Below are 15,682 nucleotides of genomic sequence, written 5' to 3' on the forward strand. Positions count from 1 at the left end.
ATAGACTAGGGTGGGGAGGGGAAACTGAGGCACGGAGCGAGGCAGTGACTTGAGCCACTGTCACCCAGCAGGCCAGCGGTAGAGCCAGAGATAGAATCTAGGCCTTTCTGCTTCTTCAGCCAGTGCTCTGTCCACTAGGCCATGCTGCCTGACACCCCTCTCTCGCTCTCTCTGTCAGCTGGATGTACTGGACCGACTGGGAGGAGGACCCCAAGGACAGTAAGAGGGGCAAGATCGAGCGGGCCTGGATGGACGGCTCCAACCGCAACGTCTTCATCACTTCCAAGACAGTGCTGTGGCCCAATGGGCTGAGCCTGGACATCCCGGCCAAGGTCCTCTACTGGGTGGACGCCTTCTACGACCGCATCGAGATGATCTTTCTGAACGGCACCGAGCGCAAGGTGAGCGGACGCCCTCTAACTCCCTCCCCCTCTTCCCCTCAGGCCGGCCGTGGTGACCTTCCCGTTAAGGATGCGTTTGCTGTGGGGGAGCTCAGGGATAATTTTACCCCACTGATCCCCACCCCCCACAAAATGTCCTTGGGCTAGGTCTGTCTCTCTCTGGGTCTGGGCAGCGCCCAGCACACCTGGGCCCTCGGTGGGGCTGGGGAGCTGGTCCAGACAGGGCAGATTTGGAGCGAAGACTCTGGACACCTGGGTTCAATTCCTGGCTCTGTCACCGATCTCCTGGAGGCCTTTGGCTGAGCTACTTGGGGGCAGGTTGCCGAGAGGGTTTGGGTGCCCAAAGACGCAGCGAGGGGCCAGGTGGGATTTTCAGACACGTCCAGGTGCCTGACTCCCATTTGGGGTGGAGAGTCAGCCCCAAACAGGGCTTCACCTCCTGGACTAGAGAGGGGCTCACTCCATCCCCCCTCCAAATCAGCATCAGCCCGTCTCCTGCACCAGCACGCCGGATCCCAGCGTCCCATCTCGCTGGGCCCCCGACTGTCCGTCTGCTCTGCTGCCCCCATCTCCCTGAGCGCCTCGGCTCTGCCCAGCAGGGGGTTCAGGCCGGCTTTTCCCCCCTCTGAGCTGCCCCCTTTCCCTTAACCCTCCCGCTCCCCGGAGCTGGGCTCCCTCTGTCTCCACGCAGCCCCCGTTTCCCCCCGGACCAGGCCGAGCCACCTTCTCTCTCTCTCCCCCGCACCCGCAGATTGTCTACGAGGGCCCGGAGCTGAACCACGCCTTTGGACTCTGCCATTACAGCAGCTTCCTCTTCTGGACCGAGTACCGGAGCGGCAGCATCTACCGGCTGGACCAGGTGACCAAGGCCGTCACCCTGCTGCGCAACGAGCGCCCGCCCATCTTCGAGATCCGCATGTACGACGCCCAGCAGCAGCAAGGTACGGGGCAGGGGTGTGCGTGTGAGAAGGGGGCCTGTCTGAAAGAGATCCTGATGTGGGGCTGGGAGGTCAAAGCTGGAGGGGCCTCGGGCCACATCTAGGGCTCCTCGGTCCGGGTGCTGGGTCCCCCTGGATCCCGCCCTCTGCCCCCGGCCGTCAGCCCCGGTGCTTTCCACTCCCTTGACAGCTGTTCTGCCCGCTTGTTCCTGCCCCTTGGGTGTTTCCTCTCCTGTCATTTCAGGCCACGGCCCCCAACCGGCTCCCTACAAAGGACCCCTGGGGCCCAGGCTGATCCACGCCGGAGCTGGGGCACGGTCGCTCCCTCCGGAGCTCTTGTCCAGCCCAGCACCCAGTGTCCTGTGGGGGGAGGGGGCTCCCTTAGGAGAAGGTCTCATGGACCGGGGGATGCTGCAGCCGGGAGGTTCCCCAATTACTGTTTGCAGCCTGATCCCTCTCCTGCATTCCCTCCTTTGCTCCCTGCTTCCATCCAGACCCCAGAGGAGACCAGTGAGATCTAAGGGCGAGGAGTGCTCAGCACTGCTGAGAATCAGACCCCCCTTCCCAGCCTTAACAGTCCCCTCCTTCCGTTATCTCTCCATCCTTCACTGTCCATCCATCCCCTCCATAGTCCTCGGTCTCTCCACCCATGCAGCGCCATGCATGCCTGTCGCTCTGTTTATCCCCTTGCATGCACTCTGTCTGTCTATTCATCCACCCCTCTATCCATCTCCATGTACCCCCTCTGTCTGTCTGTCTGTCTGTCTATCCATCCATCTGTCCATCCATCCATCCCCTACATAGTCCTCTGGCTCTCCACCCTTGCAACCCCATGCACACCTGTTTGTTTGTCTGTTGGTCGGTCTGTCTATCTGTCTATTTAGCTAGCTATCTGTCTATCCATCCATCCATCTCCTACGTATTCCTCTGTCTCCACCCATGTAACCCCATGCACACCCGTCTATCCATCCATCTGTCCATCCATCCATCCCCTACATAGTCCTCTGGCTCTCCACCCATGCAACCCCATGCACGCCTATCTGTCGGTCGGTTGGTCGGTCTGTCTATTTAGCTAGCTATCTGTCCATCCATCCATCCATCTCCTATGTATTCCTCTGTCTCCACCCATGTAACCCCATGCACACCTGTCTGTCTGTCTGTCTATCCCCTTACAAGCACTCTCTCTCTCTCTCCATCCCCATCCACCCCATCTCTCTCTCTCTCTCTCCATCCCCATACACTCCCTCTATCTATCTATTTCCTACGTATTCATCTGTCTCTCTACCCATGGAACCCCATCCACCTCTCTGTCTCTCTCCTTTTATCCATCCATCCTTTCCCGCCCCATATGCCCTCGGGACCTGCTTCTCCAAGGAGCTGAACACTAACCATGCGAGGAGTCCTGCACAGCTCAGCAGGGTTCAGTGTCTTGCTGAATTGGGCCCAGTTGTGGGTCCCAGTTTTCCCCAGGGGCTGAGCCCCCAGCAGCCCCCATTGCAGACAGCGGGAGCTGTGTGCACTCAGCCCCCCCGCCCCCCATCCACACGCTGTCTGGCTGTTCTCACTCTCTGCATTGCCCCCTACAGTGGGCACCAACGACTGCCGTGTCAACAACGGGGGCTGCAGCAGCCTGTGTCTGGCCATCCCCCGGGGCCGGCAGTGTGCTTGTGCCCAAGACCAGATCCTGGGGACCGACTCCGTCACCTGCCAAGGTACGTTGCCACGGTGATTGCTAGGGGGCTGTGCCGCTAACATTAACACCCCCCCCCCCCCGCCGGGTCATGTTTTCGGGGTCTGCAGGCTGCCGAGTCCACCCCCGCCTTAGAGAGAGCGGGTCTGCCAGCTGGCCCCACCCCACTGAGTCAGTGGCTCAGGAGATGGGGCTCCCGTTGCCGGCTCTGCTGCTGGGAGACCTCGGAGACGTCCCGGTACTGCTCTATGCCTCAGTTTCCCCGTCTGCCAGACACGTGTGTCAGACACAGATAGTGGGCAGGGCCGGCGTGCCCTCGGCTACACGTTGCACACACCTGGGAGGAGAAGGAGGCAGCCCCGTCCCAGCACAGGGCAGGGAGCCAGGACTCCTGGGTTCTCTCCCTGGCTCTGCGGCCCATCTGCGGCCCACCTGCTGTGTCGTCAGTCTGTGAAATAGAGACAAAGCTCCCCTGGTTTGGCTCCCCCTAAGCACCCTCATGCAGCAAAGCCCCGTGGACAGGGGGCGTGGATCCCCATCATCCTGGGCCTTGTGCGAGGGTCGATCTGGGCCCCTCTGAGCCGGGGAGCGTTTCACCCTCCCCTCCTGCTGGTGGGAGCGACGTGGGAGGCCCAGGACAGTGGAGGGAACCCAGGAGGCCTCCCCGTGCGCTGCCGGCTGCAAAGGAAAATGCCTTTATGACACTCAACCCCCCTCCCGCTTTCTCCTCGGCAGCCAACCCGTCCTACGTCCCCCCTCCGCAGTGCCAGCCCGGGGAGTTCGCCTGCAAGAACAACCGCTGCATCCAGGAGCGCTGGAAATGCGACGGGGACAATGACTGCCTGGACAACAGCGACGAGACGCCGGAGCTCTGCCGTGCGTAGGAGCCTGCGGGTCTGGGGGGATCCAGCTGGGTTAAACCGTCCTCGGCCCCTGTGATGAACAGTGTGCGCCCCCCAACATCCCAGCCGCCCCCCCCCCCACCTCCCACCCCTGCCCACTCCAGCAGCTCTTTCTCCAGAGAAATCCAGAGTCAGTGCTGGGCTCGTGACCGGGTGGAGGTAGTGGTTACAGCTGCGAGGCTGGGAGCCAGGACTCCTGGGTTCTGTCCCCGGCTCTGGGAGGCGAGTGGGGTCTGGTGGTTGCAGCGGCGGGGAGGGCTGAAATGCCAGGAATTCTGGGTTCTATTTTCAGCTCTGCCACTGTCTCCCTGTGTAACCCTGGGCAAGTGCCTTCCCCTCTCTGTGCCTCGGTTTCCCAAAATGGGGCTAATTCCCAGGAGGGCTTGCAGCCCAGCTCCCTAGTGCTCAGATGGAGCCTGCGGGGGAGGGGATGGGGTTTGCGCCCCAGGGTCCTGAGTCTCCTTCCCCTCCTCCGCCCAGACGAGCACACCTGCCCCTCGGACCGCTTCAAGTGCGAGAACAACCGCTGCATCCCCAACCGCTGGCTCTGCGACGGCGACAACGACTGCGGCAACAACGAGGACGAATCCAACTCCACCTGCTCTGGTGAGGAGCCCGCGCGCCCAGCCCCACCCGTGTCCCCGCGGCTGCAGCCTCGCAGGGCGCCGGGCCGCTGAGCTTTGCGTTTGCTGGGGTTTTGCAGGGCGGGTTTCTCAGCCACGTGCAGGCCTTCGGTCAGGGCCTGACTTGGTTTGCAGGCCCGGTAATTAGTAGCCCCCGCTGCAGCCTCAGCTCCTACCCCTGCCCTCGCGGATTTGCCCCCATGGGCGTTTACCCTGGTGCCGCCAGGATCATTGAAACGCCCTGTGTCTGTCTTGCCCCATGCCCAGCTCGGACCTGCCCCCCCAACCAGTTCTCCTGCGCCAGCGGCCGCTGCATCCCCATCTCCTGGACCTGCGACCTGGACGACGACTGCGGGGATCGCTCGGATGAGTCCGCCTCCTGCGGTGAGTGGGGGGATGGGACCTTTCCCCTCTAGGGGGCGCCAGCTCCGATCCGGCCCCAGGGCGGGGGACTGGCTGGCTGCAGGGGGGAATAACAGGGCTTTGGTCCCAGTCCAGCTCCTCTGCCTGTCTGTCGGTTGCTCGTTCGTCAGTTTCAGCAGGCGTCCCGGGGGTCTGCAGCAGGGGCAGGGAGAGACCCTGCCCTTCTAGCTGCATGGTTGGAGATGGGAGCAGGTCTGGCGACGTATGGTGGGGTGTAAGTGGACCCAGGGCCTCCTGAGCTGCCCCCTAGCGGCTGGGGCTGGAAAGGCCCCTGCACGCTGGACAGGTTATTTCACCATTATCTGTGGTCCATCTTCCCCGGCGGCCGGGGCTGATCTGGCCTGGCCGTTCCCAGGCCCTGCCCTCCCTGGGGAAGGTAGGACGCGTTAGCGGCACTGACGGGGGCCCGTCCCTTTCTTCCCCGCAGCTTACCCCACCTGCTTCCCCTTGACCCAGTTCACCTGCACCAACGGGCGCTGCATAAACATCAACTGGAGATGCGACAATGGTGAGTGAGCTCCCCAGGCCCGGGGGGCACGACGCAGAGACGGGGAGATCAGAAGCAGGGAGGTGCCGTCCCCGTGGGGAGGGCTGGAGCAGAGGCTGCTTTGGGGGATTCCTTGTGCTCTTTCGGCCACAGGTCCTCCCCCGCCCCCGCCCGGGCACCTGAATCCACCCGCTGGGCCCCCACGCCTAGGGACTGAGCTTGCGCTGGAAACGGATGTGCTTTGCAGCGCAGGTCTCGGGTACCCAGTGACCCCCTCTCAGGATACCCACGCTGGGCTCCGAGAGAGTCGAAGCTCGGAGGGGTGTCCGTTCTGGTGGCGAGGTTGGGATTCTGCCCGCCTGAGCACCAGTCCGGGCGCTGCCACTGACTGCCTGGCGAGCCCTGGGCACATCCCCTATCCTCCTCTGCGCCCCAGGGATCTGCCCTGCGATGCAGGGCGAGGGACGCAGTGAGCGCGGTTGGACTGAGGCCTGGGCAGGTGAAACTGCTTGGCAGTGAGGCTGGGCTTGATCTTTAGGGTTCGCGCTTGCTATGGATTGTACGGAACCAGGTGGGTGTGTGGGTGTGCAGCGTGGGTGTGTCAGGGCACACATGTGGGGACGTGTGTAGGTGTGCATGCAGGGGGGGTGTGCAAGTGGCTGTGTGGTGCACGTGTGTGCATAGGTGTGGGTGTGCGGGTGTGCATGCAAGTGGCTGGTCCAGTGCACGCGTGTGCACACATGTGGGTGCGTGTGTGTAGGCGTGTGTGCGTGTGTGCGTGCAGGTGGCTGGTCCGGTGCACGTGTGTGCACACATGTGGGTGCGTGTGTGTAGGTGTGTGTGCGGGTGTGCGTGCAGGTGGCTGGTCCGGTGCACGCGTGTGCACACATGTGGGTGCGTGTGTGTAGGTGTGTGTGCGGGTGTGCATACAAGTGGCTGGTCCGGTGCACGCGTGTGCACACATGTGGGTGCGTGTGTGTAGGTGTGTGTGCGGGTGTGCGTGCAGGTGGCTGGTCCGGTGCACGCGTGTGCACACATGTGGGTGCGTGTGTGTAGGTGTGTGTGCGGGTGTGCATGCAAGTGACTGGTCCGGTGCACACGTGTGCACACATGTGGGTGCATGTGTGTAGGCGTGTGTCCGGGTGTGCATGCAAGTGGCTGGTTCGGTGCATGCGTGTGCATACGTGTGGGTGTACGTGTGCATGCGGGTGTGCGTGCAAGTGGCTGTGTGGTGCACACGTGTGCATACGTGTGGGGGCGTGTGTAGGCGTGCATGCGGGTGTGCGTGCATGGGGGGGTGAAGGCATGGGTGTGTCTAGGTGTGTGTATATGCAGGGGGGTTGTATGCGGGCATGTCAGGGGGTGTAATACGTACCCCACGCTTTTTTAGGGGAAAATCAGCTTGTACCGTGCTGTGAGACGCAGACAGGTTTGGGGGCAGAGAAATGCTTTAGCCCAGGGGCTGGGGAGCAGGCCCAGGGGAATCCGGCGTAGGCCTGGCCCGGCAGAGCACCTTCCTGCAGCATCCCGTTGGAAGCTGCGGGTCTGGGTGCGGATGCAGGGATTGTGGCCTCGCAGCCTCCGGTCGGTGCCGGCGAGTTGCTGAGCAGCTGTGCATTGCGGGGCGGGTTTGGGTTCTGAGGCAGGAGACGGGATTTGCTGCAGGGCTCCCCCCCCCCCCCGGTTCATATTTGTCGTTGTAACGACTCAGGCATTAGTTTTAATTAACAGCTCCGGAGCGGGCTAAGGGCAGGGGAGCTGGGGCTGCGTTTGCTGGGCGGGTTTCCGTGTGAAGACGCAGGCAGAGGGATCCCTTGATTCGTGGCCAACTGGTTTCCCAAGGCCATAATTAACCAGCCGCCTCCGCTCCACAGGGCCGGCTCAGCCGCCCTCAGGGGTTACCTGAGCTGACAACACACGGGCATCGGCCCAGGGGGCTGGGGCAGTTTCTGGGCGTCGGAGCTCAGGGCCTTGGCGTTTCTCATCACCCAGCCAGCTCCTTTTCGTCCTGCTCCCCAGAAGAACTCCTTCAGGGAGTCATGCAGGGAGGGGACCGGGCGCCATCCACTGCTTCTGATCTCTCTCCCCCATGGCCGTTCAACGTTCCCCTGTCGTCCGTGTCCGTCTGTCCAGCTCAGTGTGGCTCTGCCTGTCGGCGGCGGTTTTCTGTTGCTGTGTGTTTTTTGTTCTGTGTCTTCAATGTGCCCACTCGCCTGTCCTTTGTTGTTTTTTGGTTGGTTTCTGTGTTTCAGAGAAGGATTGTGGGGATGGCTCTGACGAAAAGAACTGTCCAAAACCTACCGGTTAGTGCATAGATCAACATGTACCAGCACCCCCCTGCCACTGGTCCCCCAAAGCCTGCCACTTTTCTGGAGAGGGGGTCACATAACTGCAGAAAAGCCACGGTTCCTTGTCGTCCCAACTGATCCACACGCTGGCAGGGGTCAGAGAAGCGAAGTTTCTGCTCCAGCATCCTGCCTCTTGGGCTGTCGTTTACGTCTGTGCATATCCGGTGTCCAATTATTATCCATTACATGTGTTGCAGTAGGACACAGGAGCCTCATTCGTGGCTCAGTATCCCCTCGTGCGAGGTGCTGTACAGCCACAGAACAAGACAGTCCCTGCTCCGGAGAGCTGCCGGCAGATCAGGCTGGTGGCATTTCACACCCGTTTTGCACAGTTGTAAACGATGGCATGAGAAGCTGGGGCCGTGGAAAACCTGACCCCTGGGAACACGATGGATCGGGGGGGTTCTTCCCCCCGTTCAAATCTGTAACTGGTGAAGGAGGAGGCTGGAGGAGGGAGATTTCGTTACACAGGAGAAGCCAAGTTATCTGAGCAATAGGAGATGTTTCATCGGCCGCTCGCTTTGCATTAGGGGAAAAGGGTCTGAGGGAATTCGGCTGAAAATGGATTTGAGGGGAGAGGTGTCAGTTTCCTTCCAAATGGATTTGACAGACAGAGAGAGACTTAAAGCCAACGAAGGATGAGGGCTGTGATCCAGCAAAGGCTGAGGGCTGTCTGTACGCAGAGGGAAAGGAGGACTTGTGGCACCTTAGAGACGAACCAAGTTATTTGAGCATGAGCTTTCGTGAGCTACAGCTCACTTCATCGGCTGCATACTGTGGAAAATACAGAAGATGTTCTTATACATACAAACCATGAAAAAATGGTTTGGGTTTTTTTGCACCAATTTAAATGGGTTTTAAATGCTATTAAATCAGTTCAGCTCAGGGAATCAGACTTAATTAGAGGGCTTGTCTACACTTGACCCGCTACAGTGCAGGTACTATCTATGCCAACAGGAGAGGTTCTCCACCTCCCCCTGCTGGGATCTTGCTCTGTCTACATGGCGACTTAACTACCTTCCCGGGGTGGGGATTTTTCACCCCCCTGAGCCATGTAGCTGGGCTGATCTAATTTTCTAGCATATACGAGCTCGTACAGTCCCCAAGACAGTAATATCTGAGCCACTCACTGTCTCATATCTGAGACCATCCCCCTGCAAGGCAGGGTCCATGTAGTTATCCCCATGGCAGCTGGGAAACTGAGGCAGGGAGCAGCTAAATGACTGGCCCCAGGTCGCACAGGGAGCCTGAGGTGGAGTGGGGATTTGAACTCGCGTCTCGTGAGCTGCAGGCTGGTGCCTAACCGCTGCACCCTCCTTCCTCCGGACACTGTCCTAGCCCACATCCAGCATACGCTCACTAGGGGCTTTCCCAGTGGTGCTGGATGGTTTATAAACCCGTTTTGTTCAGTTGGTGCCAGAATTGAGCATCTACTGGGTCTTCCCCATGCACTTCCCTTTCTGCGTGGGAGTCAGCCTGTCCCTGTGCACGAGAGGTGCCGATAGACGTGCCGGCGTGCGATGAAACGGGGGGAGGGACGGCCGAGTGTTAGGTGTGTCATGGCAGTGCACGGACAGAGGGAGAGACACCCAGTCTGAGTAGCGAAAGGTGGGAGGGGAAACCGAGTCACCGAGCGGGGCCGCGATGGTGCCAGTTTGCCAGTGGTAAGGTGACTCCGTGCCAGGCTCCTGGTAGAGTGTTTTAACCTCCGAACCGGCGTCAGAGCCCGCAGCTTTGAAGCTCAGTTTGAAGCGGAACCGGACGAGCCCCTCCTTAAAGTGGCAGTGCTCAGGAATTGGCTGGATCCAATCAAACTTCCCGTGGATGCTCAGTGCAAAGGGGTCCGCGGACGTGCCCCTTTCCCCACATCCGCCCTGCTGGACGGCGGAGCCCCACCCCCTGCCCCCCATGGTACATGAGGTGATCTATGCAGTTTCTGTGCTTCGTTTTCTTAATGTGGCCGTGACGTTAGCGAGCATGGCGGGCGGGCGGGGGCGGGGGGGAGGCGCTGTGGAAGGAGCCGCCGCGGGGGGCCCGTCTCGCTCGGCCCCCCCCATGCTGTCAGTAGAGCTGGCTCAGGTGGACCCCTGCAGCTCCCAGCTCTGCTCTGCTGGGCCCCCCCCCCCGGGACACTGGGCCACGCTGCCCGGCTCTCTGTGCCTGCCGGCTGCCCGCTGACGCCCCCCCCTTCTCCTCCCCCGCCCGCCCCGCCCAGACAACGACTGCGGGGACAACAGCGACGAGGCCGGCTGCAGCCACTCCTGCTCCAGCAACCAGTTCAAGTGCAACAGCGGGCGTTGCATCCCCGTGCACTGGACCTGCGACGGCGACAACGACTGCGGGGACTACAGCGACGAGACCCACGCCAACTGCACCAACCAGGGTGAGCCCCCCGCCTCCTGGAGCCCTGCCTGTCTCCCCCACGCTAGCACCAGCTTCGCACGGAGGCATGCTGCGGGGGAGGATGAATGGGGCAGGGTCAGCAGCATGGGGGGCAGATCCCTCCCCACCCCGGAGCCTGCACCCTGGGCACCACATCTCCTTGGGGGTCTGCTCCCGGAGCCCCTCCTCCTCTCAGGGGGCTGGACCCCAGGCATCAGATCCTGGGTGCCCCCCATCATTGGATCCTGGTCTCCCCTCCCTCGCGCCCTTCTCCCCCCCCCACCTGCAGGTGTCAGGCCCTGGATCCCTCCACCCCGCCCCACCCCCAGCACTGGATCCCAGGCTCCCCTGTTCCCCCCCCCGGGTATTGCCCTGGGTGCCCAGTCCCGCTCCCCGCCCCCAGGCGTCGGATCCTGACTGCCCCCCCGCGCCACCCGCGCCGGGTCCCGCCGTGGGGCGCAGCCAGTGACGCTCTGTCCCGTGGGGGCTCCGTTCCCAGCCACCCGCCCGCCCGGGGGCTGCCACACGGATGAATTCCAGTGCCGGCTGGACGGGCTGTGTATCCCCCTGCGCTGGAGGTGTGACGGGGACACCGACTGCATGGACTCCAGCGACGAGAAGAGCTGCGAGGGCGTCACGCACGTCTGCGACCCCAACGTCAAGTTCGGCTGCAAGGACTCGGGTAACGGGCACGGGGCGGGGGGCAAGGGATGCTAGATCCAGCCTGGGGGGGTAGGGTGGGGAACTTCGATCCAGATGTGGGAGCGGGGCAGGGGCTTTTCACCAGCCTCCCTTGGGATCCCCGCGGCACCCGGGTCTGGCATCCCTGGGCTCACGCCCCTGAGGACGGAGCTGCTCGAAACCTCCCTTTAAAATGCGGATTTTGAGGACATTTGGCCTTGTTGGTTTTTGAACATGATATTTTTAACTTCACCCCTCCCCCCACCTTGATTTCCTCGAAATTTTCCATCTTCCAACAAATTTGGATGGAAACTGTTTTTCTGTCTCATTTTTTAAATGTTTTTTCCCAGAGTTTTGCGGGGGGCCTGGTCACCTTCCCGTTTTCCATTGGTCGGCTGAGCCAGAGGGTGGTAGATTTTTTAAACTCTCCATCCCAAATTGAAACATTTTCCTTATTCATTTTTGTTTCCAATTTCTCCTTTTCCCTCCCACCAAACTTTCAAAATTAAAGCATTTTCTGTTCCCCTCCCTGCCAAAAGCAGTTCCAACTCTGAACGTTTTCCTTCCCCCCGTTTTCAAAATTCAACCTCCGTCCCTCCCCAGAAACTGTCCAGTCCGAACCATTTCTCTTGGTTGAAAACATTCAGACTTCCCCAGAAAGAAACGAGGGGTTGTTCGCCAGGAAACAAGTGGCAAGGATGGAAAAGAGACAGGAGACGGAAAAACCGGGGAGGGGAAACCAGTTAACAGCCCAGTGTTAAAATCAGAAACAGCACAAAATGAAACCGATAAAACAGGGAAAGTAAAAAAAGTCAAGAAGAAAAGTGTGTAACATTAAATTAAGCAGTAATTAACATGACTAATAATGAGTAAATATCAACAATTAATTACATGAATTTAATGCATTTAATAACTCGCGGTAAGAGCCGGAATGTCCCCCCAGCAGCGGTGCTCTTGTGACTGGAATTTGGGGATGTGGATCCTAGACTCAGGTGGCCCCCACCTTCCTGGGGAGGTGGGTCCAGGGCTGGGGCGCTCCTGGGGAAAAATAGTGGATGCTTCGCGCCCACGAGCCACTGCTGTTTGGTGGTGCCGCCGATCAGCTGTTTGGCAGCACACCCCTCCCCCCCCAGGGGCGGAGCAGGGGGGAGGGGCGGAGCAAGAACGGGGCCTCGGTGGATGGGACAGAGCCAGGGCGGGGCCCCCGCATCCCCCCCGCTGTGTCTCACGCCGCCCCCTCCCGCCTCCCAGCCCGGTGCATCAGCAAGGCCTGGGTGTGCGACGGAGACAGCGACTGCGAGGACAACTCGGACGAGGAGAACTGCGAGTCGCTGGTGTGCAAGCCGCCCTCCCACACCTGCGCCAACACCACCTCCGTGTGCCTGCCGCCCGAGAAGCTGTGCGACGGCACCGACGACTGCGGCGACGGCTCCGACGAGGGCGAGCTGTGTGGTGAGCTGCGGGGGCGGGAGGCCGGGGCAGCTGGGAGGCCGGACTCCTGGGTTCTCTCCCCGACTCGCTGAGGGGCCCCGGCCGCCGGGGGTGACGGTGGCCGCGCTCTCTCTCCCCGCAGACCAGTGCTCTCTGAACAACGGCGGCTGCAGCCACAACTGCACGGTGGCCCCGGGCGAGGGCATCGTCTGCTCCTGCCCGCTGGGCATGGAGCTGGGCGCCGACAACCGGACCTGCCAGATCCAGAGCTACTGCGCCAAGCACCTCAAGTGCAGCCAGAAGTGCGAGCAGGACAAGTACAACGTCAAGTGCTCCTGCTACGAGGGCTGGATGCTGGAGCCCGACGGCGAGAGCTGCCGCAGCCTGGGTGAGCGGGCAGCCGGGGGGCAGCGCCGCCAGGCCCCTGGGATTCCAGGGGGCGACTGGCACAAGCGGGCAGGTCGGGGGCTGAGCCTGGTTCCCCCAGCATCCGGAGTAACACCCCGGCAGGAGGGAGCGCACATGCGCGTGTGCACAGAGATGCCAGGGAGGGGGCTGCTCTGTGCACCACAGAGATGCCGGGGGGGAAACTGGCACCTGTTGCTTCTGTGTTATAACTGGGCACATGCCCCCTCCTGGCAGGGCCGCTCTGCTTGCAGCCTCGCTGGCCCCGACCCCCCCCTGACGCCCCTTTTGCTCGCAGACCCTTTCAAGCCCTTCATCATCTTCTCGAACCGCCACGAGATCCGGCGCATCGACCTGCAGAAGGGCGACTACAGCGTCCTGGTGCCCGGCCTGCGTAACACCATCGCCCTGGACTTCCACCTCAACCAGAGCTCCCTGTACTGGACGGACGTGGTGGAGGACAAGATCTACCGGGGGAAGCTGCTGGAGAACGGGGGTTAGTGGTGGGAACGGACGCAGCCCGCCGCGCGAAACCCTGTGGGCACCTCGCAGAGCCACGTGCTGTGGGGCACAGACACATCTAGGGGAGGGCAGGGACACATGGAATTCGAACTCTCCTGCTCCGGTTCCAAAGCTGTCACCTTGGAGCCCTTTTGCCCTGAATCTGGAGCGGGTATCCCACTTCTCGCACCATTCTGTCACTGCACCCCCTTCCAGCCGTCCACCAGATTGCTGTGAGGGGAACCCAACCCTCAGGGCCCCCGGGTGCTGTAAGCCGCCGGGAGCCAAGACAAGACAAAGTAGCGGGAGCTGGGAGCAGGAATCTCCACCTGCAGGGCAGGGAGCTGCCTGCGGATGGAAGGAAAGTTGCAGAGGGAAATACGTCCCTTGGAGCTAGTCCTTTCCCTCCCCCAGCCCCGGGGGGGCTGTGCCATGGCTGGAGCATTCAGCCCCAGATAATGATACCTTTCTGCCTTTAACTGCTGATCCTTATGTGGGAGTTAATTAGCATTCCCAGCAATTCTCTAATGGTAATTACAGCCCGGCAGCTGAGTGCGCTGAAAGCTCGTCCTAACCCGATTAGCGCCTTCGGGAGCCTGAAATTCCTTGGGAGAGGCTTGGGTGCAGGGCCCAGGGAGTGGGGGATCTCCAGTGACTCCCGGGGGCAGAAGGCCCACAGCTCAGCTCCTTGCTTTGGCCTCAGGACGAGGGGCCGGGTTTTCCCCAGGGTTGAGATAGTCTGAAAACCAGGCCACAAGGGGCCCTTCGGGGCTCTGGGTCAGGCCTGAGGGGCACTGCAGAGCTGGAGCCCAGGGCCGGGATATCAGGGGCTCTGGGTGGGCACTGACGGGCACGGGCAGAGCTGGGGGCGGGGGGGCAGGGGCTTTTTTATTTTATTTTGCAGAAGAGGATTCACGTTGCTTTTGGAGGCTGTCTGTGGGGGGAGTGTGGGGGGGGACGGGGGCTGGGCCTTAGCCCTGACGGTGCCACGCTCCCTGCCCTGTCCTGCAGCTCTCACCAGCTTCGAGGTGGTGATCCAGTACGGACTGGCTACGCCCGAGGGCCTGGCCGTGGACTGGATCGCCAGCAACATCTACTGGGTGGAGAGCAACCTGGACCAGATCGAGGTGGCCAAGCTGGACGGCACCATGCGCACCACGCTGCTGGCCGGGGACATCGAGCATCCACGCGCCATCGCCCTCGACCCCCGCTACGGGTGGGTGGGGGGGCTGCGAGCCGGGCAGGGGCGGCCCCTGGTTCTGGGTGGGCTGCAGGCTGGCCGAGCACCCCTGGGTCCTGCCATGGGGCTGGGGTGGGCCTTCCCTGCCCAGCAGTGGCCGAAGCCCCAGTCAGAGCCGGGCGCTGGGCGGGGGTGGCACCGGGGGCGGGGGTGACTGGGGGGCTGGGGGGCCGTTGCCATGGCAATATGGAGACGATTCACCTGAAGCTGCTGGGGCCATGGCTGATGGGAGGTTAGCGACTGCCCTGAGAACGGGGGCGGGGGGCTCTCCCTGCCCCCCTCTGGCCCAGACGCGGGGGTGATTGGCTTGGAGCCACGCACCCCCTTCCCCTCCTCCCCGCTCCCCAGCGACAGGTCCTCTGACTCCTTCCCCCTGCCCCGCAGCATCCTGTTCTGGACGGACTGGGACGCCAGCCTGCCCCGCATTGAGGCGGCTTCCATGAGCGGCCAGGGCCGGCGCACCATCCACAAGGAGACGGGCTCGGGGGGGTGGCCCAACGGCCTGACTGTCGACTACCTGGAGAAACGCATCCTCTGGATCGACGCCAGGTAACCCGGGGGAGGGGGCATGGGGTGCCAGGGGAGGAGGATCCCAGGGGGAGGGGGCACAGGGGACAGGGGCAAGAGGATCCCGGTGGGAGGGGGGCGTGGGGCACCCAGGGAGGGGGATCACAGGGTGCCCAGGGAGGGGGATTCCAGGGGGAGGGGGCATGGGGTGCCCCGGGAGGGAGGGAGGTGAGCCAGGGAGGAGGATCCCAGGGGAAGGGGGCAGGGGGATGCCTGGGGCACGGGGCGCTGGGCTGTGCCCCACAATCTGCCAGCCCCTAGCTCCACCCAGCCCCGGCTCCAGCCTCACGCCGTGCCCTTGCCCCATGGCGGCGCAGGTCGGACGCCATCTACTCGGCGCTGTACGACGGCTCGGGGCACATGGAGGTGCTGCGGGGCCACGAGTACCTGTCCCACCCCTTCGCCGTCACCCTGTACGGCGGCGAGGTCTACTGGACCGACTGGCGCACCAACACCCTGGCCAAGGCCAACAAGTGGACGGGCCACAACGTCACCGTGGTGCAGAGAACCAACACGCAGCCCTTCGACCTGCAGGTCTATCACCCGTCCCGCCAGCCGCTGGGTGAGACGCCAACACCGTGGGCAGGGGGTGCGGCCGGGGAGAGCCTGGGGGCCGCGGTTAGTGGGGGGGCCCTGCAGGGGGGAGGGGTGCAGAATAGTGTG

At 62.3% G+C, this 15,682-nt stretch overlaps 1 protein-coding gene across 2 annotated transcripts in view; it reads left to right on the forward strand.

Moving 5' to 3' along the window:
- LRP1 (LDL receptor related protein 1) overlaps positions 1-15,682 on the forward strand; it is a 180,609-nt gene that overhangs the window by 109,027 nt on the left and 55,900 nt on the right. For both annotated transcript variants that reach the window (XM_084610262.1, XM_084610263.1), the window contains exons 13-27: positions 179-401; positions 1,153-1,342; positions 2,926-3,051; positions 3,765-3,905; positions 4,412-4,537; positions 4,822-4,938; positions 5,405-5,485; positions 10,028-10,195; positions 10,694-10,876; positions 12,127-12,327; positions 12,449-12,694; positions 13,010-13,207; positions 14,224-14,428; positions 14,837-15,001; positions 15,337-15,581. In XM_084610262.1, coding sequence (XP_084466388.1) covers positions 179-401; positions 1,153-1,342; positions 2,926-3,051; positions 3,765-3,905; positions 4,412-4,537; positions 4,822-4,938; positions 5,405-5,485; positions 10,028-10,195; positions 10,694-10,876; positions 12,127-12,327; positions 12,449-12,694; positions 13,010-13,207; positions 14,224-14,428; positions 14,837-15,001; positions 15,337-15,581 — 2,615 coding nt within the window. The remainder of the gene's footprint in view (positions 1-178; positions 402-1,152; positions 1,343-2,925; positions 3,052-3,764; positions 3,906-4,411; positions 4,538-4,821; positions 4,939-5,404; positions 5,486-10,027; positions 10,196-10,693; positions 10,877-12,126; positions 12,328-12,448; positions 12,695-13,009; positions 13,208-14,223; positions 14,429-14,836; positions 15,002-15,336; positions 15,582-15,682) is intronic.

This window comes from Lepidochelys olivacea (assembly GCF_965140295.1).
Source record: "Lepidochelys olivacea isolate rLepOli2 genome assembly, chromosome: 20".
In the NCBI taxonomy this organism is placed as follows: domain Eukaryota; kingdom Metazoa; phylum Chordata; order Testudines; family Cheloniidae; genus Lepidochelys; species Lepidochelys olivacea.